Raw genomic sequence first — 24,847 nt, 5'->3', positions numbered from 1 at the left:
ATGTCAAACGAATATTCATCCTCATTCATCCTGATGTTTTTGTGAAATCTACGTCTTTTAGTCTCAAAACTATGTGTTGTGGTCTTTCTTTTATGTATTGCATCTGGACCACCTCGTTTCAATGACCAGCAGTAATCAGCCATCATGCTGATGTTCCACCTTCCCTGATACCTCCTCTCCATTTCCCTGATGTCTTGATGAAACCTTTCCCCTTGTTCTTCACTGATGACACCAAGATTTTCAGGGAAATAGCCAATATGTGAGTATAAGAAATGAACTTTCAAGCTCATATTACAACCCGACTCTTTGAATTTATCTAGCATGTTATTGACAATATTTTTGCCCTTGTTGTTTCCTAAAAATTTGTCAATAACATCTTTAAAGGCAATCCATACTTCTTTTTCAACTTTCCTCATTGTCCTTTCGAACTATTCATTCCAAGTCAATTTCCTAATTTGAAGCCCAACAAAAATCTCTTCTGTAAGTTTCGCTTCTGAAAGAGCTAGGGATTGCCTACACAGATATTTTAAACTTTTGCCATCATTGTCTAAGGCCTTTACAAAGTACTTAATCAAGCCCAGTGAAGTGGAGGTAATAGGACTTTTTTAGTGTCAACCAAACTTTCACGTTCAATGTTTTTCGATCCTGGTATAAGGCTGACTCTGCATGGTCATTGCTTCTTTATTCAATGCTGATTTCATACTCTGCTGTCCCATTCACACAAAAAACATGGATACTTTGTATAACCAGATTGTTGACCCAACAACATACAAAGAACTTTCAAGTCTCCACAATATAGCCAACCATGTTCTTTGTATTTGACCTTATTAAGAAGTTCAAGATTTTCATACATATGAGTAATAGGAACAGATGCATATATGTTACCATTATTAAGGAGAATATCTGTTAGACTTCTTTTGAAGGAATCGATGAACAATTGCCAAACACTTGGTTCATAGACTGTGGCTCCTAGCATTGGTATTAGTTCAGCAATGTTGTTGCAAGAAACCAGTGAACCATCTTACGAAAAGTATGGTTTAAACTTTTTCTCACAATTATTGTACCAGTAAAATGATGTTTCTGGAGAAAGTAAATTCTTAGCCTGAAGTCTGGACCCCAAAATCTCTGAAGAATCCTTTAAAAGGCCCAAATCTCTACGCCAAATCATTAAGTTCACCTTGTGTGCAAGGTTGTGGTTAACCAGACGTTTCAGGTTGAAAATAATCCTCATTATCATTTCTATTGAAATCAGAATAAAATGAAACTGTATCAAGAGTCTCCGGTGGAGTAGTAACAGATACATCAGGCCCATGAGCAGCAGGTCTTATAGCAGATTGAAGGTTTGGATAAGAAATTTCCTTTCTGTTTTGAGTGTTGTAGCCTTGCATGTTACATGAGCAAAAATAGTAGTCATCTCCATGGTTTCTAGGCTATGCCAGACCATTGGAATTCTAAGAGACAAAGACTTTTTCTTACCTTTAGTCCATTTTTTCGACTCTTCGACACAAATGGTGCAAACTTTGTGTGGAGCCCAGGATTTGTCTTGGTTCCCAATGCTTTTTGACAAATTCTATAATATTTTGACTTTGTTTCTTTACAACAAATTTACCACAAATATAACAGAATATGTTTGGGTCATTTACACAACTTCTTATTTCCATAGCAATGAATGAATAATATTGAAAAGAAAAATATAATGCCAAACTGCATGTTTAAACAAATACTTTCCAGAAATGACATGTTGTGTGGCCTGTTAACAGTATATATACTAATAGTGTGTTTCTCATGGGTTCTAGAAAAATAGATAAGACTCGTGTCTATAGCCAGTGGTTGTCAGTATTTTAAGGATTACAAAATGTGACCCTATTTCAATGAAAATGATTCACTTGTGTAAAAGTATCTATAATGTTTTGTGAAAATTCTGTATGTGATGGAGAAAACTGGATATCATTTTTGGATTCAGCATACAGGAATTACTGTAGAACATGTAAAAATTTCAACACAATATAACCATTGCAGGCTTGTGTATTCAGCATAATGTTAATGCAAGTAACAGAGGTTTTGTTTTTAATTTAGAATAATGAGTTGTTGCAATTATATAGATATATAAAATGAACCTTACTCAAAACATTGGTTAGTTCCTAAATTCTGTCCAAAAGTGTCTTCTTGTGTCACTGAATGGCACTTTCCTCGTTTATTTATAAGCTCTAAAACAGTTATTTTACTAGTGTTACTTAATGATATAGCTTTCCTTTTTTTATTTGTAAGTTCTAAGCACAAGCATTTTATTTTATTAGCTATTTATAGACAGTAAGCTTCTCTCAGGTGTCAAGTACACACCTGCGTATATCAAACTTTCAAAATTTATATACATGCAATAATTACAACTCTGTTTGAACAATTGTTAATCCAGAAATATTTTAGAATTGATATTTTGTAACATTTGGCTAATGTAATTTGCAAAGAAAAAGAATGTTTAGTCATACATTTTTGCACAACTCCAAAATGTCTAGTCTGTAAACAATTCATTTAAACACTTTTATAAACATTTTATGCCCTTCCCAAAGCATAAGAAAAACTATTATCCTTGAGAATATAATTAGCCGTGCCATGTTGTTCTCTTAATTTTCCCTCTCTGTTTGAGATTTTTTTATTATGACAGCCCTTTAGTATGCCCTTTTATGAGGTCATAATGTGGTCTGAACAATCACTAATGAAGCATAGACTTTGAAAATAGCTACAGGCAAAGATTAAATACCACTGGATAAAGCATATTATAAAATATGTCAATATAGAATAGATAAAAGGTATGAATAGTAACTTTGAGAAAAAAAAAAGAAGATTTTTAAGGCGTTATCTTCAATATTCAATCAGTGATGGGAATTGCTTAAGCTTCACTAACTCACCAGGCATGTCAAGTGGTATGCTATTAAAAAAAAAGGCAAAAGAATTACAATTCCAAAGGGTACTACCTCTTCCACCCAAAGCTATCTCGATCCTGGTTTGCCCTTTAAGCATTGCTAACGGTGCACTAGTATTTTTATACCTCTTCATTTTCGCATCATTTCAGAACGTGCTGATCATGTGACAACCCTCCATCAATCATACTATGCCATCTATACTAGTGCAGCTAGCTCTCTCTACTATTCTAGCACAATCCTCACTTTCTCAATTGGCATTCTAGTATACAGATGTGTGTTTTAACTCATTCTCCTTTTAACTACAAAATTCTGATTTTCCTTAATCATAGATTTATATCAGTTTCAACTTTGCCATTGTTTCTACTCATTTGTTTTAGTAATATTTCTGTTTTTTGAATTAGAATTTGTTCACATGAATTTGAGATTTAATATGGCAGATGATGAAATCCCCACATTATTAGACAATGGTTCTGACATTAAAGTCCAGGTCTCAAGGTCAATGATGTCTGCTAGGGAAGCACAGGCTTTAGTTTGCTGGGAGTTTGTGTCTTACGTTTGGCTGATGAATTCTTCATTTCATGTTACGATCTTTTGTGAGGAAGGATATAACTACTGTGTGGAAATTCCTTTCTCAGCACTTTCCATCTGTTACGGTGCCTCCATGTAATCTGCTGGGTTAGGTATCGTTTCTTATCCCAGGAGATCTGTAGTTAATTTTTCAGTGTGTATTCCTCACTCCCAGTAGGTATACCCATGTTTAGTGAGTTTGTGTGCTTGTACCTAATTTTTGCACTTGATAATTCAGGTCTTTCGTGTCTTTTCTGCTCAGTATTTGATAAGTTAGATTTTTATAATTATTTTACCATTTAAGTTACTTTACTTTATCTTTGCATTTAGAGTTTGATTATTGCATTGTTTTTGTGTAATTTTTGGTATATGTACTGGTTTTGCATGATTGTTACTGTTTGGGTAATTGTACCTTTGGCTAATTTTGTGGGTTTGTTGGTTTGTTATTTTTACTTCTTTTCACTGTTCATGTTATTTAGTTTATAAGTTACTTTTCTTTACTACTAGTCACATTAGATTTGAGTACAAAATTTGTTATTGTTAACTGGGTACCTTTTTATTCTCATGTTCTTCAAGGTAGGTTTTATTTTCAAGTCTTTTGTCTTATAGGTTCTTTGGGTGGACTGATATGTTCAATACTTAAAGGTATTTTATCTTCTAAGTTTCTTTACTTCTTTTGCAATTTAGGTGTTGCTTATTGTTTTATATTTTAGGTCGAATTTCATAATTTTGCATGTTTATTTTTATGTATTTTGTAGACTCTACAAATTTCTAAGTTTTATTGGTTTGTTAGTATTGAATACTTTCTATAAGTATGTTTAGTTGTTGTGACTTTTTTGGCTACACTTTATGACAATTCCATGGGTTCTATCTGAAGGTTTCTGCCTTCAGTTTCACTTTTCAGTTATCCTTCCCTCCTCCTCTGGATCATACCACATCCAGACTTCTCGCCAAGTATGGTTAAGACCTTGTTCAAAAAAGGAGCAATCGAACAATTGGAGCCCACTCAACCAGGATTTTACTCCCATCTTTTTGTTGTCTCCAAAAACATGGGAGATTGGAAACCCACCACAGATGTCCTGGCTTTATGCCTATCTGGAGACACCTCACTTTACCACATAATCTCACTTCTCACTTAAATGGATTTTTTCCCCGGGAATTTGGGTGACCAAGTTTGATGTGACAAATGCCTATCTTCAGATTCCAATTGCCCCAGTGTCATGTCGTTTTCTTTGGTTGTCCACGAAGGTTCTGTCTTCCAGTTCTGCGTGCTGCCTTTTGGTCTTTCTTCAGCTCCATATGTGTTTTGTCGAGTGGTAAGCTCTTTCGCATGTCATCTTTGCTTGCTGGGTCCTTGGACTCAATGTTGCATGGACGAATGGCCACTGTTCACCTCTTCTCGTGCCCAGTCAGTCACTAACACCCACTTCTGCGAGAAGCTGCTCAGGTGGGGTTTCTCATAAAGTTGGAGAAGTCCTTTACTACCCTTACACAGTATCTTATTCATCTGAAGGTTTTCTTCAATTCCCATCTCATTGGGCCCAGCTTTCTATACTTAAGCTCCAGGATATGGAATGGGCAATCACAAAGACCCTACTTTCCCCTTCTCTCTCTGCATGGGAGGTTCTATCTCTTTTTTGTGTATGCGGGATGCTTTGGAACCTCTCATTCCCTTTGCTCGGGTACATATGCATTCCCTTCATTGGATGCTTCTTGACCAGTGAAACTTCTGCCACAATCCCTTGGACCATCCCATCACCCTTCCACTTGGTATCAGGGCCGATTTTGCTTGGTGACTCAACAGAGACTTGACCACTGTGGGCATTCCCATTCCTCCACCTTGTCCTGTGTTTAATGTGTTCATAGATGCTTCCTTCAGAGATTTCGAGTCAGTGGTCTGTCAAGGAGGCTACTCTCCATATCAAAAATCCTGGAACCTTTGGCACTTCATCGAGCTCTGTATCATTTCCTTCCACTCTTGCAGGGGTGAGTGGTTATGGTTCATTCTGATGATTCCACTATTGTCAGCTATATCACAAAGCAAGGGACAGCAAGTCCAGATCTCTGTGTTGTCAGACTCCTCTAGATCTTCTGTACTAGGTCAACGACCATGGCATGTCATGTTCCTGAAATTATGAATATTGTGGCTGATTGTTTATCCCGTCCCCACCAGGTTCTCCCCACGGAGTGGTCCCTTCATCCTTGAGTGTTTCTGTGGGTGTGTTATCAGCTGGGAACACTACATTTGCTACTCACTGAAATGCCAAACTTCCTTTCTTTTAGTTGTCAATTTCTTACCCTTCAGCTCTGGGTGTGAATGCTTTCAGTCGAGATTGGAGGGTTCTTCACCTATATGCCTAGCCTCCAATTGGACTCTTCTCCAAAGCTACTTCATTTATTCAGACACTTCTTGTCATATTCTGCTGGCTGATCTATATTGGCCAGCTCAAATATTGTACCCTTTGCTCTGGCCCTTACTGGAGAAACAGCCTCTATCATGATTGCTCTCTGGCAACTTCTATAGGATGTATTTCATCCCAATGTCTCCAAACTCCATCTTCGCATGTAGCTTTTTTCCAGTCCCTTGCTTCAGTTCGTGTGGCAACTTTCTTTGCTCATACCATTCACCCTTCCTCCTTGTCTATGTACCAGAGGCATTGGTCTTACTCAGACTTTGGTCTATTCAGCATGGCTTCTGACCATCCCATCCTTCTGTTCTTCACATGGTTGTTTGATCAGGATGTGTCTGTTTCAACTGTTGCTCATTATAGGGATGCCCTGTCGAACATCTTTTGTTTCCCACTTCCGGAAAGCCTTCTCTTTCCCGATTGTTTCACTTTTTTGTTTCTTTTGTCTGGTCCATTTGCCATGTCCCTTTGTTCTGCCAGATTGGGATCTCAGTGTTGTCCTTCATGCCCTGTTTGCTTCTCTCTTTGAACCCATTGCATTGTGTTCCTTGTGCCATCTTTCACTTAAGAGCTATTTCCTCCATCTCCTGGTATGCAGTCATCGCCATTCCAATATTTATGCCATTAATGTTTTCCACATTCTTTACTGTTCCTTGTATGTTATCCTCTATCCATATCAGGCCTTCCTTCCCAGGATATTGGCTGTCTGAAAAGGTTGTTTAGCCTTTTTTTCCTATTTCCTTGCTTTCTATTTCTCACTTGTACTCATTTTTTGATTCGGATCAACTACTTTCCAGTTTGTCCCCTGCTATATTATATGGATCTTACTGCATCCTTTCGTGTTTCTCGTTCCTGTCTATTTGTTTTGTGGAAGTTCTCTGTTTCCCATGATCTATTGCCTATTATGTTCACTGGTTGGGTTCATCATCTCATACAATTGGTGTATTTTGATGTATTGATGGAAGGTCACTGTCTACATAATGTATGTTTGCACCAAATTCGTCATCTGATTATATTTTTAGCTGCTTGAAACTGCCGTTTTTTGGAGGAGATCGTTCAGGTTGGTATGTGGACACCTTCCATGCATCTGTCGCGCAAACTGCACAACCTAGCTGTGTCTTTCTACTGTGGTTTTTCTACACACACCTGTTCACCTTTGATAGGGGTAAGTCAACATATTATTTTTTATCTTGTTTCGTTGATATACATCATATTTCAGGATCTCACTTGGTGATCGGCGTTGCCTGGTCAAGTGTATTTATTATAATATTAGCAATAAATCTGCATAATTCTATAATGCTCACTCTTGAGAAGGGGTGTTTTTGTAAAACCACTGGCTATTTATATATGTATACAGACAAACATTTTATCGCTGTTTCATATATAAAGGACCATCACTGATGGGCTTCTTGAGTAAAGAAGATGGGATGTTTTTGTAAAACTACTGGCTACTTATATATACGTACAGACAAACATTTTATCGCTGTTTCATATATAAAGGACCATCACTGATGGACTTCTTGAGTAAAGAAGATGGGGATTTTTGACCATCCCTACTGACCCGTGATTTTTACAGTCAGGGTTTTTCTGCTTTTAAAAATACGGAATTGCAGGTAACCATTGCACTGTCTCCAGTGTGTCGTTTCTTTAGACTCCCCAACACATATCCCCTCCTTTTCTTCTAGTGGAGTGTGGGAGTCCTTGCCACTTCCAGTTCCCAGTCACTGGAGGGGTGGACCATGGAGGTTTCCTCGTGAGTGGGGTTTATACAATAAACTAAATCATACTTCATAGCTCATATGTACCCACTCTGTGAGAAGAGTGCTATCGTTGTTATACTTATTAATTATGCAATAACATAATATTATGGATTCAAGGTGCTTCGGCGGGATGTTTTTGCCCAGGCTGACCATACCACACCTGGCCTAATCCTTTGTATCCCAGGTGCTTCCCCAAGGGTGGACCACACTTGTTGTTTTCTGTATCTTATGCAAAGCACTTCCACTGGTTGTTTGCTGCTTGAATGGATCACACTTGGCATAATCTGACGTATATGAAGGTGCATCCATCTGGATGTTTTTGTTTTTACCTGGGTGTACCATACTTGGCCATAATATTGTATATAGAAGGTGCTTTCCCTGGATGTTTTTGCCCAGTCAGACCACACTTGTTGATCTTACAAACTTGTGCAGGGCACTTCCCCTGGACGTTTCTGCCCTGGTGGACTGCATTTGGCCTAATTATATACAGTTTATATGTATATAATTAGCCCTTTAGCCCTAGCCACGTATACTTATATCACATTATCAGGCACCTTACTATGACTAATTATCACTATGTCCCATGCTAACGCTTGCTACGTAGGTGGACGAGTTATGCACTATCTGCTGACAACGGGCTGATTTATTTATTTGGGACATCTCTTACTTGAGGCTGTGGTGCCTACCTATTACATTCTGCCCTATATATATCACTGTGTTCATTACTTGGAGAAGAACATGCCTGTTCCAGAAGTAGTGCTATACCCCACGGGTGTGCTTTATTATGGCACACCTGTTCTTTCAAGGCGGTTGCTCTCCCCTTGATTGAATACTGTGGTGCCTTCACCGGTCTCTCTACCTTTGCAATGTGTGTTTCTAGCTTTGGGTGAGCGGAGGTAGTACCATTTCGGTACTTACCTTCTCTCACTCATTTCCTACCTTACCTCCTCATTGATATGTCGGTGTTTTTAGTATGTACCTGCCAAATTCTCGAAAGTGAGGATTGTGCTAGAATAGTAGAGGGAGCTACTTGCACTAATATAGATGGCACAGTATGATTGGTGGAGGGCAGTCACGTGATCAGCACATGTTCTGAAATATGCGAAAATGAAGGGATATAAAAGACTGTTTGTGAATTTTGTTTTTCAGCAATGCTTAGAGGGCAAACCATAATCGAGATATCTTTGGGTAGGTAACTATCAGTTATACATTTTCAGAGTAAGAAAATGTTAACATTCTCTTATATGGGCTACTTTATTAAAGAAGATTATAAGACATTTTGTTGAATAATGAATTATCCCTGTTTTATCAATTTTTCATTTCGAGCATGGTTTAATTACAGTTTGTTAGTTTTTTTTGTTAATTTGAAGTTTAACATTTTCACTACAGGATGGCAGTACTGCTTTATCAATAGCAATGGAAGCTGGACACAGAGATGTAGGACTATTGATCTATGCCAGCATGAACTTTTCCAGAGGAAGCTCTCCAGTAAGTTGATTATGTGTTGATCAGATGTACACAGGTTCCAGCTAATGATGACTTGCTACATAAGTTTTGATAAGATTATACACACCAAAAGAAAATCAAAATGAAATCCAGTTGATGGAAAAAGCAAATGAGCAACCAGAAAAATTATAAAGAAACAAAACACTGTTTTAATTTTATGATAAAAGCAATGTTGTCAAAGGTCATAAATAGGGATAGATATGAATTATATTCATAGTGGTCAGCTATTTTATGAAATATATTCTTATATGACATGGTTTCAGGTATTTGTTTGTATGCTTGACTGTATTACTAACAGTAACAGTTTATCTGTTTTATAATATTCTGCAGTTGGATATGTGTATAAAGTTACTTTATATTGTATGAACTAGAATTGTAATATTCTTAATAAGGGACTGTTTGAAGCTATTTCATTGTATTGTATCCTTCTAATGTTAGCTCTCAAGCTTCTTGTGTTATATTCAGTTGTGTCTTGTTAACATTAGCTTTTAAGCTTCTTGTGTTGTTTTCCATTGTTTCCTGCTAAGATTAGATCTTAAGCTTCTTGTGTTGTTTTCAGTTGTGTCCTACTAACATTAGCTCTTAAGCTCCTTGTGTTGTTTTCAGTCTTGTTTTAAAATGCTATCAGATATAATTTTCAAGCACTTCTGTTTCATAAGTTTTCAACCATGAATACTTTTTTTGTTAGCACTGTAATCTATCCTTCAGTAGCTTTACTCAGGGTTCAGGTAAATAGAACATTGTATGGCAAGACAGTTTTAAAAAGAAATTCATAACTTTGTCATAGACATACCCACAAAACAAACAAGTCTCTCCCCCTCCCTTCGACACCATGCTGTAATAAATTCTCTTTTATGGTTACTACTTTCCATCATCGCAATCATAAATTTAATAAAAACTCTAATTTTCCCTTTGATCAGACAGTTGGACCATATAGCACTAAATGCCTTAGACTCATGTAACATATAAGTGAGCAATCTTCCCCAATAGAAAAGTCATCACATGGCTTAACTTCACCAGTGAGTAACCAAGGCAAGAAATGACACTGAATTGATAATCTGTAATGTAAGATGGCACTGTTATAATAAGAAACTCTTGTCTGCATTAATCCTTTCGTGACGGGTACTCCTTTAAACCCTTTTCTACGCTAGTCACTCTGTTACATTTAAAATTTAATTAAACACTGGTAATATCGATGCACGTGAATAAAATTAATGTTATAATGTATGTTATGATTCAAAGTTTTATGTTATCTACTTTTTAAGTCCTTTATTTCAAAAGAAACCTTTAAAAAACTACTTAAACTTCAGATATATTGTCACATGGCCAACAATTTATCAAAATTCTTTATTGGTAGTTGAGTAGAGGTATGACTAGACAGTAAGATGCTTACACAGTTGAAACAAGTAATAAATTTTCTCAACTACTGACAGTGTCATGCTCACATTCAACAGATTTGTTTAAGCTTTATAGCCTACATGTAGATGTTACATACACATGTGTATGCTCATTAAAAACAGCTCATTTTACACTATAATCTAACAACTGTTATTTTGAAATTGGCACAAAGTTGTCACCATGAAATACATGTAACTGACAATAGTATTGTTGGCTGCTTATTCGACTATGGCACTTACAGCTGTTTTTTGCATAAATATGTTATAGTTAGAGATATAGTTAAATTGTATTTAGATCTTACTTTTATATCTTGGTTAATTTTGTTTTAAAAAGTATAATTGAAAGGTTTAAGCATTTTAAAAATATACACCATACTTAGTATCAGTTCTCAACGCTTAGGATAATATGTGACGCATGAAAATTTTGTCAAAGGGTTGCACATATCTGCTAGACACACCATAAATATGCCTCAAGGGCAGTGTTGATTTGTGTTTTGAGATCAGTAATCAGTGGTAAAGGACAAGAATGAAAAATGTAAAATTAATAATTAACTATAGGTGAAACAGAAAAGAACCAAAATTATGAATATAAGTAAAACAACATCTGTACAAATATTCTACAAAAAAGTAAAAGGTATGAATTTTTTTTTTCTAATTTTAATAATTTAATTGCATTGTACATTGATGCTAATTGCTAGAGTCAGTGATATGGTAAAGAAATTGAAATAATAAAATATAAACATTTACTTGAAAAAACTTTTGAGATTCATTTTGGAGGTTCTATAGGTTATGCAAATGAAATATGAAAATATAAGATGAAGAAAAGTATTTCTATACTTAAAATCACCTTGCACTCTAAACAGTCTGAGTGCAAATAACTTCTATAAATAGATAACATTTTTATTAGAAAGGTGTAATTAGAATAATGTAATTCTTTGTGTACGAAATATTTATAAACTTCAACAAAATTTTAGGAGGTTTTGTTAGGAATACACAGAGTTGCTGTATTTTTGTTGCATAAATGTCCTTCCTTAGTTGAGTGGATGGTAATCTCATCTGCCCATGTTTAAAGGGTTAAGCCATGTTGTTGGCTTCTAATGGCAACACTTAGTGTAAGCATACAGTTTCTTTGTTGATGTTTAAAGATTGCCAATATTAAGTATGAATTAGCAAATTTTGGTGCAAGTTTGGAGGTTTTGGATACTAAGTTTCAGACTGATGATGATATAACAGTTTTAAACACAAGTTTGAGCATGATTATTTGGTTTAGTCCTGCTAACAGTTTACAGATTGCTTCATATACTTAATTTGTCTATATTTGTAAAGAATGTTTTGGCTATTTTCATCAGTTTATTTTTCAACAGGTTTTATTATAAATTGAATTGGCCCGGCATGGCCAGGTGGTTATGGCACTCGACTCACAATCTGAGGGTTGCGGGTTTGAATCCCCGTCCCACCAGACATGCTCGCCCTTTCAGCCGTGAGGGCCTTATAATGTGATGGTCAATCCCACTATTCACTGATAAAAGAGTAGCTCAGGAGTTGGTGGTGATGACTAGCTGTTTTCCCTCTAGTCTTACACTGCTAAATTAGGGATGGCTAGCGCAGATAGCCCTCGTGTAGCTTTGCGCAAAATTCAATACAAAAAACAAATAAATTGAAACATAAGGATGAGTTTCATGATTTTCACATTAAGCAGTATCTTCATATAAATCCTTGCCTGTCAAATTGAATTACTACTACCATCATCATTAGGTGGTTATTGTAGTGGACGAGAAACCTGGATCAGTGCTGCTGAATTCACAGCTGATACAAGGTAAGGCTTTGAAACTGGTCAGAAGATCTTGGTAGTAGCATTAGATCTGAAAGGTGCCTTCAGTAGAATCCAGCTACCTGTTCTTGCTGGCAAAATGTTCAAAATATACATTAGTATAACGTGTAAGGGTCATAGCTACACTAACAACCAGAAAGTGCATCATGATGTGTGGAAGCTGGCAATCACCATTCTTGCCAGTCCTCTTCAACATCTACACAATGGATGTAGCCCATCTGGACAGTCCAACCAGATGCTGTGTGCTAACTTTTGCTAAGATCAAAAGCAAGATGCAAACATCCCAGTATCAGGGTTAGTACATTGTGCAATGACATAGATATGGTCATTAATCCTGCTACAGTTATGTTCTAAGCACTCAATAACAGACATGCTGGTAAAGACAAATCATCACCATCCTTTGTAGACACTGCCATTCCCCTAGATGAAATGCTGAACTACGTGGGAGTAATCTTAGACAGACAACTCAGCTTTACCAGTCATATTAACACTATGGTAATCAGGGTTACCAACCTCATCAATGCAATGAAAGTTGCAGCAATAAATAGAGCTTAAGAACATAACTTGTTTATGCTGTACCAAAGTCTTAATGCATTCCATCCTGAATTATGCTCTCTCAATGATCAGTATGAGTGCTACACAACCAGATCAAATTGAGAAGATACAGAACAGTTGTTTAAGACAAGACATGGCATGCACTTCTGTCAACTCCATCAACATCCTCTCACACTTCACAAGCTTTAGCAGCATTACAGAACATCAACTGTGCTTACAAGCAAATTTCTTTGCTAGGGCTGTACAGTTTAAAGACAGAACATTTACTACATTTACAAAAATGATCCAAACTGTTTATTGGAAGTTTTTCAAAGTTGCAGGAGTGTTTACAAGAGGGTTGAATAGTGGCTGACATCATACTAAAACCACACTTTTCCTTCTAATTTGTGATTTGTCAGAGCTGAGATTCTTATTTACATAAAACACATTTCACATTGTGTTGGAAACTACTGAAAATATAGAGTACAATGTTAATAAAGACAATATTTGGCCCATGCTCAAATAGAACAGCTGAAGCCTTAGTGTTGCTACAATGCAAAAAATCCATGTGTATGCATTTAATGCTGAACTAATTTTAGCTCTTACAAACAACAGGTTAAGAAGACTTAGTGTAATGTTAAAACATATGATAGGTTTCACTGGATAAATCTTTTTTCCTATTAAAGGTAAAGCTACTTTGACCCCCACAAAGTTGCTTTTTTTTCCCCTTTATCAAAAATTCATCCCAAACATTTTTTGGGCACATTGTAAAAAAGTTTTAAACTTTTAATTTTTCTACTTAATAAAGCCCCATAAAGACCATATATTCCATAATTGAGCTACTACTTTTTTCAATAGGAATATTTCAGCTTCACAACAACCATACAGATACCAACCAAGCATGGGACCGGTTAAAAAAAATATGTCATGACTATGAGTAGATATGTGCAGTACATCCACCACTGAGATAATTAGTCTCCATAAGATCTCAGATGTCTCTACATGGAATAAACATCTGGCACCACTGTGAAAATCATCCCAGAAATTGGGCAGAGAGTAAAGTCGAAAAAGCTTGTTAGCAGCTACTTACAGACCATGATGGACAGTTGCTTGTAATCATATCCACAGATGGTACCTACACCAATGACAGCAAGAGAGCTGGTTAGGCATTCATTGTCTTCTGGAACAGCAACATTTTGCATTAGGCTGATGGAGAATTCAAACTACCCATAAACAGCACAAGGATGGAGCTGGAAGCCATAAAGTAAGCTCTCGTCTGGATTGCTGAAAACCTCGAACCACAAACAGACAGTACCATTAACGTGGCAGATGGATGGCAGAAAGTGAAGAAACTGCATGGTAAGACCTTCACTTTAATGTATATGCCAGACCATGCAGGGATAAAGCTGAACGAGGAAACTCACAAGAGAAGTCCCTATATAAAATCTAGCACAACTCTACTGGAAGGATCTCAGTCTCCTCAGCACCAGTAAGGTGTAAGTAGCAATCAAAGATCTTCAACATTCAGAGGAAATGAGTCTGCTGTAAAATAATGCAACATATGGTGTAGTTAGGAAAAGGAAAAGAATTAGGAATCAATAGGATAGTGTACAGCCAGAATAAATCTGCTGTTAACATCAATAAAGGAACTCTCTTCTACTTTTTTCTGAAGGGGTCTATTGGTACAAACCCTGTGATTGTTGCCTATTGCTCAATTGTATTTTTATATCCTGACAAATAACAAGAGATTAAGGAAAGTGATGAAATATGAAAGTTGAATTTCTGATGTTAATAGTCTAGTGTGTGTGTGTAAAAGAAATACTAATATAAAAATAAAATTGATACTAATCGAGTTTTTTAATAAACAAAACATTTATTTATGGTGGTTACAAATGGTAGAGCATTTTGAGTTTTTTTTTAACTTTTAACTTTTTTCATAACTTGAGCTTGGCACATATTAACTAATAAAATCTAGTAGCTAGCAAGAGAAAATACCCATAAGGCCTAACTAATTTGAAAAGGCTTATTGTAGGTCTAATTCAGGAATTTAATTTACGAATAATAGTTATGTAAGTAGGCATACTCTGAAAAATGAGCATCAGTCTACTCATTACTTGTGTACTGGTTGCACTCTATTTTTATGGTTTAGTGTACTGGTTGCACTCTATTTTTATGGTTTAGTGTACTGGTTGCACTCTATTTTTTATGGTTTAGTGTACTGGTTGCACTCTATTTTTTTATGGTTTAGTGTACTGGTTGCACTCTATTATTATTTTTATGGTTTAGTGTACTGTTGCACACTATTATTATTGACTGTAAGTTGAATTTGTTACTTGCTCTGATGATTTTGCAGAATAGCTATGCAATTAGCTTAATGCTGTATTTACAAGTTTAGGTGAATTGTACAATAGCTATCAACCTGATTAAATGGTTTAAAAACTAACTATCTTTCATTGCATCTTTTTAGATTGTATTATAATATAGGGTTTAATGTTACGACAGTTAGTAATCAGTATTTTTTAACCCTTTGTTCATGGGTGTGTTTCAAAGTGCACATGCAGTGACCTTTGACAGACTGCCATTCAACATGGTATTATGTATCTGATGTCAGAGTTATCAGCTGTTCATTTTACCCTACATTACTGATATAGGTAAGTTTGAGATAGAGGAAATTAAATATCAGGTACAGTATATAGGGATGCTGAGAAAACTGTAAATATATATTTCAGATGTTCTAGATGCTATGCAATGCAATATGCAAACCTTATGGTGGACAAAAGTATTTTCTCTTCACATGAATATTGTCTTGCACTTTGACTTATCTGAGTCAGACTGATGTTATCAATTCACATATATTTGTTTAGTGCAAACAATGCTGCAACACATCTAATATTTTATATACAACCGACATTTTACTCAAAGCTTGCCACAACCACTTTATAGTCAACATTTCTTCTCTGATACGGGATTGGTCTAATGGACCAACTCCTTGCTTATTAAGTTAAAAGAATTTGCAATCTAACTATTTGATACTGAGGTAGTAGTCATATTTTTACATAAAATATGTATGCATAAATACCGTGAACACTAGAGAGGTAATGAAAATAGTCGAAGCAAATATTCTCAATCTTGGTCTGTCAATGCTTCATTATTTATTTAGCAGACTTTCTTGTAAGATATATTTCAAGACTATAATAAGTATATATGTTAGAGGCATATTGCAAAATCAGTCACTTCACAAAATAACTAAACTTCAGTCACTGCATGAAATGGCTGATCCTACATTCTGCTACTTTCTTGAAATGAGTATATTTCTAGCGATCTTGCAAAATCACGGTGTGCCTTATAATACATGCAGGCCTAACCAAATCCCTCCTATGTACACTTGTAACTGATTTCTGGTGTCTCAAGTGATCAAAATCTGAACCTCTATTTTCAACTTTTCATTTTAATTTATTTATTATGTAACCTCAACCAGCACCAAAAAATGAACTCGTGTTCACTTTACGTGAATATAGCTCAAAGTCCAGTCAAAATAATGAAAATGCTAACACTTATAGATTAATGATAATGAAGTGCAATAATCAAGATTCATCAACTGACTTATACTAGTCTTGAATGAACAAAGTAGTACATTTTGTTTATCATCCAGTCCAACTTGCAGGTTAGGACAACCTTTAAAATTGATGTATTGACTCTGTTGTTAACAAGCTAAGTATTATTGTAATGCAGTCCTCAGATTGTCCTATTGATTTGTAGAAAATTAATTATAAATTTACTTTAATTTGAAGCAGAAGTGATGAATGTTTGATTGGGGTCAAAAGTGTAAAATATATACCAAATATAAAGTACTTGTTAATTCACAATTGTAAGCTGTGACTAGAAGTGTTAGGCATCTTTTTAATAGCTCCTTGTTTGAGAGTATGTTTAAAGAACATCATATAGAATGCATTACTTGCTATTAAAGATGCAAGTAGTATTATTGAAAGTTTGTGAATTTTTAATTAAAAAAAAGATTCACAATTTAAATTTTCTGATTCATTATAATTCTTCTAGTAGACTTTATATAAAATCTTTATATTTAACTATTTTTTAATATAGTAATAATGTTCTTACAATGTTATATATATCATAAAGATGCAAAAACATTGCATCCTCAGAATATCTGGAAAAATTTTACCCCATTTGAATAATTTTATAAGTTTTTCCTATAGATTAAATGAGAATATCAGCAAATCTTTTGGTCGAGTAGGATCATATATAATTACAAGCTTTTGATGTAATCCTTCAAATAGAAAATATGCCTTAGTCTATTATGAATAGTAAATATTCTCCTTTTTTGAAAACTTAAGTATATTTCTACTGCAATTACATCATATAACTTATGGAATAAAGGTCCTGACAGTGTGTTTGTTTTTCCATCAGCTATGACTACCTTCATTGTAATGTATATGATATTAAATTGATGAAAGCATGTGCATTATTTCTATATATTATACAAAATTCTATTGTTTGTTGTTTTAACATACTTGGTAAATTGTATATAATAATAATGAAATTAATTACAGTACTATTGGTTTACAAGTATTGTCTTTTAAGAATTTTAGTAAGATATGCAAATACAAAGGTTTGAAACTTGTTATTATACAAGGTTATTTTTATTGTATTTCTAGCTTGTATAGCAAATAAGTAACTTGTTTCTATAGAAAAAAAATTAAAACCACTAGAATGAGGAAGAGAAATAAAATAATATTGTATACACGTATTTATAACTTGTGTGAAATGCTATCTTCTACAGTACTCTTCACTCAAAGGAAGAAGGCGGAGCTCTGCATCTAGCAGGTCAACACCCCCTTCACGGACTCCTCCTGTTTCTCGAACACCACCACCACCCAGGTGAGAAATTATGATTTTATAACATGTAATAACAAGAATCTCGGATCACAAAAACCTGCCTAATATAAAATGAAACTTTTTTTATTCTTCTAATTGTTTGATCCAGTTTTGTGATCAGGACTGAAGCTTACAAAAATTGATAAGCTAAAAGTTTTGTTCTTTGATAATAGTATGTGCTATATTACATCATCATCATCATCAAGCAGTCCCTGTAGCAGATGGTTTCTTATGAATGAGTCATAAGATATTGTAAAATATATAACAGTAATCAAAAATTGGGCATCATCACAATATAAGTTAATATTCTAGTTATGTTCCTACAGATAAAAAATATGTTTGAATGTTATCTGTAGTAACTGAATATGATTGTTGAGATACCACAGAACTGGAATTTTATTAATTTCCATTGTTATTGGTTTTGAAGCTCGTGCATTAGTCAGCTGTTTCATTGACATAGTAATTATAGGTGCCAGATGTTGTACATTTTATGTTTACATTGTTTTGGGTGGTCAAAAAATAACTTGTATAGTTTCCAAGTATGCATTTTATAACATCAAAAATATGTCAGCCAGAAAAAAAAATGTCCCAAAACTAATGTAATTTATCCAGCTTTCGAAATAATCTATAAATAGATTTAAAAGTTCTACTACTTCAACATGTAGCACAATAATGATCATGGAACAAAAAACAACTTGTGAACTGAATAATTTAGATAATAACTTGAGATAATAAGAAAGGGATTCGTGCAGAAGAGAATCTGCTGTTTCTATTAGTTATAAGCATGTGTACAAGGCATCTAAAGTTGATTAGCCAAACAACCCAGGAAGTCAGAGGGACAGGTTTCTCTGGTGGGTTTTAGAAATTTATTAACATCTCAGTAAATTAAAAAGGTAGAAGTTTCAAGTTTTAGGTTACTGCTTATAATTATGTATTGTTTGTGTTTCTAATTTGGTTAGAAATTGCAGCAAACCTGTTTTTGATGTTATAAAATTCTGAAGGGGAGCCCAGACACATCACATGACACAAAAACTGAGATTGAACATTTGCTAACTATTCATTTTTCCAATTAAGAATGAAAATCTACATAATATAAAAAGATGAATTATAAACTACATTTTCTTGCCAAATTTATTGACACATATTCATATCAAAGTTGTTTGATTATTTTTTTTATGTAACACTATAATGTGGTGTTGCATTCTATAGAGAAAGAGTTAATAGTTGGGCTCAATTACATTCAACTAATTGATTATTCTCACATGAGACTTGGATACTTAGAAAAATTAAAAATACTAATATATGCAAACACTAATTGATTAACCATATGCATCTGGGCAGAGTCAGTGTAACTGAAAAAGTCATGACATACCCACTTTGAATCACCTGCATCTTTAGGGTTAAGCTAAACGATCTTGACTTAATCAAAAATGATAATGTGAAATCATAATAGCAATATTTAATTTAGTTGCAATAGCTGAAAATACTAATTTTAGTTAATCAATTATTTTACATTGCATTAATCAATATTCGTAAGTACTTGAGTAAAACCATCCACCTCAAATTTTAACACACATTTTATGATCAAACAAGGCCTAAATAACAGAACATTTGTTTTTCATTTATTTATAATATTAAATTGCTTAAGAGCTATATGTTGTGCTCTGAACAACCCAGTAATGGTCCTAAGAATCTGACCAAGTTCTCAGTATTGAAATTGTTTGATCATGGTGTAAACCCATTTTATGGTATTATATTATCTGTAAACATTAGAACTTTTTTTATATAATGTAATTAAAATTATGAAAAGTTTATAAGTAGATTTATATAATATTTTCTGAGTTTGTTCAATAACAGTTTCTAGAAAATTCATCTTTCTGTTTAATCTCGACAGTTTTCAAATAATTTAGAAAACAAATTAAATATATACAGCTTTTATTACTTATAGTGTCTAGTTGCAAGGTGGAATTTTCTCTTTTGATTTGTTCCTTTTCATGTATTTTTTCTTAATATTTTTTTCAACTAATTTTATATAACAGCCCTGCCTGTTCAAGGAAGTCTTCTAGCTCCATGCCATAACTAACCAACAATCAAGTTTTATTGAACAAGTTTTTAATATTGGTGCTGGTAATATGTAATGTTAAAGTGACCTTATTGTACACATATTATAGACTATAACTAGTATTCCTTGTTAAAGTTGACGCAGTTAAAAGACAATTCTATTTTCGTTTTGAATGAAGATTTGTTTTTTGCTTTAGGATGATGTTGTGTTTAATAACCAACTGAGTGCTTGTTTTGTAGTTTATTTTTTATTTTATAAGAAGGACAATGTCTTTTTTTGCATGTTTTGTCATAAAAGTACTTTGAATCTCTCTCTGAAGGAAAATTTTAAGTATCATCTCTTTACAGTTACTCAGCAAAAATAATCTGGTTTTGGCATTTTTATACATTTTTTTTTTAAATTAAATTGGTAAACAAACTTTGTATTTGTCTTTTACATTTTTTGATTTTCACAATTTCACATTAGTCTTCTGTTAAAATTGTGGCATTAAAAATTCCACCATTTTAGATAAAAAGTAGACTTGCAGAAGGCAAATGTGGCTGTTGTGTACTTGAACTCTATTACAGTTTGTGTTTTCTGCTCTTAGTTTTTATCTAGTACCTAGTTATCTTAGTATGTAATTGACGCTGATGTGTTTTAAGTGCTTAGCAATTTACTCATCAATGCAAAAGTATAATTGTGTTAAGTTACATTTTGCTAAAGTTTTCTTGTATTAGAAATGGCAGTTTATCAAGTTTATTATGTATTTGTACAGAGAAAAAAAACAATTACCATTGAATTCTACTGTTGATGTCAGATCATTATTTTCTTTGGAACCCCAGAAAATAATAACATAAAGAATGTTTTTATTCTGTTGTATAAAAATTATAGACTTTTAACTTTTATACCTCCTTAAAATAATCACCTATAGAAATTGTTAATTTTCATTTGTATTGCTGAACACTGACATCAGCAATTGAATAATAGCTCTATACAGTAAGAGCCAGTAATGACGTAGACCTTTATTTTTACTAACATGTCACAAATTGGAAAAAATCATTTGTCTCTGGTTTTTTTTAGTGATGACATAATTTGGTGCAAGCTAAAATTTTGTTTGTCATCATGAATTTTTGGAAGAAGTTTAGTTTAATAGATACTTGCTTACAGTTTTTAATCAATTATATTTCAAAAAGCATAAAACATGTGCATTATATAATTAAGAAAACATTATTTTGTGTTGAAAGAAATCCCATGTTTTTGAGTTATAAGGAACCTATATATAACCATTTGTATATCTTTCATTATGTGCTGCAGTGACATTGATGAACTTCTTATTAAGAACAGTGTAGTTTCAATAATTCTAAATTATCTAACAAATTAACACAGAGTCTTGTTTAAAAAAAAGGGAATAAACATTAAATCAGGGTGAATATATTTGGAAAGTAAAATGTACAAAAAATTTAATAACCCAGAAAAACTGCTGAATGATTTTTTTATGAAGGTTTAAAATTACATATTATTGTTTTCATGTATGACTTTTAAAGGAAAAAATTTGTAGAGCATTGAAAGTGTGATAGTTTTGTAATATGCCAGCTGTAAATTATCATTCATACTTGATTTTCAACTTATCCTTTATGATTATATTATTCAAGTGTTTAGGGCAGTCTCTGAAGGTTAAAGTAATCAGATATGTAAAAACCTTGATTATAACACTGAAAATATTTTTGTAATAGTTTTATAATCTTTGTTTATTAAAAAATGTATTTTTGAAACTACAAGAGTTATATTTGTTATGTTTGTGTGTAGATGATCATTTTGCAACATATGTAATTATTTGCTGTTGGTTAACTAGTAACAGAAAGTTAAGTTATTTCCATTATTTAGCTGTTTATTTTAAAGATAATACTACTTTAATGGTACTTATAATCCTCTTTTTTTTCAAAAAAGAACTAGTTTTATTATAAAGGTACATGTAAAACATATGTGAAAAGAAATATGCCAGCAATTTTGGGCTCCGGTCACACAAGCACTGGAAGCGCAGTTGACAATCCAAGCATTGATGGTATTTTTCCCCTCCTCATGTAAAACATTGCCAATTGATTTTAAGTCATTATTAACAGGATTTCAGAACCTGTCAGCTGTATTGTATAATTTATAGAGATTCTTTACGTACTGATACATGTCAACAGTTCATTGATGAAACATGGTCAGTCCACAGTCAGTAGTAGAATATTACAGTAATACTTTTTTTTTTCTGGATGGCATGTGAACACGATGAAAAATTCCTGTTTGTGACAATTACTCTCTGATTTATATTGCCGCATGACCTATCTGAGATTATTTGGGCCAAGGTAAAGTTGACTACTGTCGATATTTCTAATTTTCAAACAGGCGAGCTTACAGGCAAATGTGTATCATGAGTGGTAGGATATGTGGCATTTGTTCAGTATCAAATACACCTTGTAGAACACTTTATCAAGCATACTATTAATGTATGCCATAGGTATATAAGACAAAAAATACGAAGCAGTTCTTGTTATTGGGCTAAGTGGATGGCATGCTGCATGTCCAGCATTTGTGTCTGCTTAAATTGCACTTTGTGGCTGTGGGTGCATTATACGGGTGATGCTTCAATACCATCATTCAATCAGAAAAGAGGAGCCCAAGAGTTGGCTGTAGGTATTGTTGATTAGCTACCTTCTCTGCCTAGGGTTGCTTTGAACAAATATAAAAAACTAACACTCAGTTACAATGAATCCTGTTAAAATTGGGATAGGGGCAGGCATAACCTAGTGATTAGTGTACGTTGATTGTGAATCTGAGGATTTATGGTTTGGGCCCATTGCCACAAAAATGCGATCTGCACTTTGATTCCTTGAGTACGCTGTAAGAGTGGTGCTCAAATCCCATTATTCAATCAGATAATAGTAACTGAAAAGTTGGTGGTGCTGCTGTGACTACATGCCTTTTCTCATATCCGTCAGGTCAAATTTAGGCATGTCTATTCGCATATATGACCCATGTATAGCTTTCAAACAACTAATTCAGGTAAAAATGAGATAGATGCTGACATTTAGCATTGGGAAGTCGTTTTTCCAAGGTCATTGTATGTTTGTTAGTTCATAAGGGTTATGGGAAAATATGTTTCATACTGACAAGTTAAAGTTTAGGATTATTCTACGTAAATCACATGTAAAAAAATTACACTTATAGCTGTAAAAGTAGTCATTATTGTAATTACAATAACTGTGCTATTAGTTTCATGAGAAACCTTTATTAAGAAATTAGCTTTTTTATTATTTAAAGATGAAATAATTGTTTTTGCTCTCATTTGAAATTCCGCGGCCTGGTGTTATGGGCGCTCACTTCCCCTCCTGCAGGTTCGAATCCCGTCACTGAAGATGCTCGCCATTTCCACTGTGGAGATGTTGAAATGTGAAGGTCAGTTGCACTTTTCGTTGGTAAAGAGTAACCCAAGAGTTGGCGGTGTGTAGTGTTGACTAGCTGCCTTACCTCTAGTCTGACTTACAGATTAGCTACGGCTAGCTTTTCTCACGCAATTCAATAAATAAATAACTTAAATTCCAGATTGTTTCGAAAGTTTTCCTGATAGTTTTACATTGATTTTACTAAAGTGGCCTGTTTGTAAGAAACTTTTAATGATAAACTGTTTAATTCACCGAACACAACAGTAGTTGATAAATGAACCGAGAAACGTAACTTATTTTATTTTTTGTAGTTTATTTTTTGCTGTGAATTGGTAGTTTGTTTGGACAAGGATAAATCTGGATGACGTTTCGACACTTGCGTTTGCCCCCATCAAGTCACACCTATTATCTGACTTGCAGCCGCCATGAAAGATGCCGTCTTAAAGTTGTATGTGGAGATCAACTACGAGTGTTGTTTGACTACTTTTGTGGTATACAAATACCACATACCTCACTCTCCTGTTGTGTGGATTTCACATCTAAAAAATCTTCATTTTTTCAAATTTTCCATTTGGAATAGTGACGTATCTAGGCCTCAAAAAGCCCTAAAACATAGTTATTGCTTCTCTCCATCATTAAAACTATTTCCGTATTTCAAAATATTTTCTCTCGATTCCAGTATTCAAAATTTTCGAATACAAATTTTGAGGGGGACCTTGGTCGGCCTGGACTTCTGGGGCTGTTACCTCACAGATTTGGAATATCCTAAATTTGGTTGAGGTGATGTGCTAAATTCAACCGGAGATGTTACGTATTCTAGTAGGTGCCCATCGCACGAATATCACATATTTCACTGTCCTGTAGTGTGTGTTTCACATCTAAAAAAACTTTTAAATTTGGAACATCCTGAATCCGGTCGAGGTAACATGCTAAATTTTAGCCCTATTTTCTGTAATAGGGTCTGATCACGGAAATTATCTATTGAGAGTTATATTGTGTCCTACTTTACTCTGTGTATAGAGGACTGTGACGTGGAGAAGAGATATTTCCGGATTGTTGTGATCCAATTTCATGATTGTGCAGATATAGAGAGAAGGTGATCTGTGAATACAGATTTAGCATTTACAAACAGATTCGTTTCTGATTTGAAGGAATCGAGATTTGCTGTTGAAGTATTATCTTTGCTGTGCCATTCAACTACGATTCCTTTCAGTTAATCATCAACGGCAGTTACCAGTTTTTTGTTTTTGTTTTTTGTATTTTATCTAATTTAATTTAAATATAATTTACCTATTTATATCAGTTTCAACTTCATAGCCATCTATGCAAAGTTTTTGATTTATAAAATCGACAGTTATTCTGGTTTCCAGCTCCAACAAATAACGTGTTGAAATTCGATGACGAGGAACCCACTTTGAGACTAATAATGGTTGGAGACGGCTTGAATGGGTAATGAAGAAAAACTTTAATATTAGTTTAGCATAACAGCAAATGGTACCTGATGATGACAAAACTTGTCGAAACGTCGTACATTTGCTTTTATGTTAAACTTGTATTAAAG

General features: G+C 34.1%; 1 protein-coding gene across 6 annotated transcripts in view; it reads left to right on the top strand.

Moving 5' to 3' along the window:
* Nucleotides 1-21,013, top strand: part of LOC106459270 (KN motif and ankyrin repeat domain-containing protein 1-like) — a 74,642-nt gene extending 53,629 nt beyond the window's left edge. For all 6 annotated transcript variants that reach the window (XM_013918866.2, XM_022385721.1, XM_013918867.2 and 3 more), the window contains 3 exons: nucleotides 9,046-9,144; nucleotides 17,723-17,820; nucleotides 19,857-21,013. In XM_013918866.2, the coding sequence (XP_013774320.1) occupies nucleotides 9,046-9,144; nucleotides 17,723-17,820; nucleotides 19,857-19,896 (237 nt within the window). In that variant the 3' untranslated portion in view covers nucleotides 19,897-21,013. The remainder of the gene's footprint in view (nucleotides 1-9,045; nucleotides 9,145-17,722; nucleotides 17,821-19,856) is intronic.
* Nucleotides 21,014-24,847: the final 3,834 nt, after the last annotated feature.

The sequence above is a fragment of the Limulus polyphemus genome, unplaced genomic scaffold (assembly GCF_000517525.1).
Source record: "Limulus polyphemus unplaced genomic scaffold, Limulus_polyphemus-2.1.2 Scaffold583, whole genome shotgun sequence".
Lineage (NCBI taxonomy): Eukaryota > Metazoa > Arthropoda > Merostomata > Xiphosura > Limulidae > Limulus > Limulus polyphemus.
Note: the sequence above shows the minus strand (reverse complement) of the source record. Positions and strands in the feature narration are given on the sequence as shown.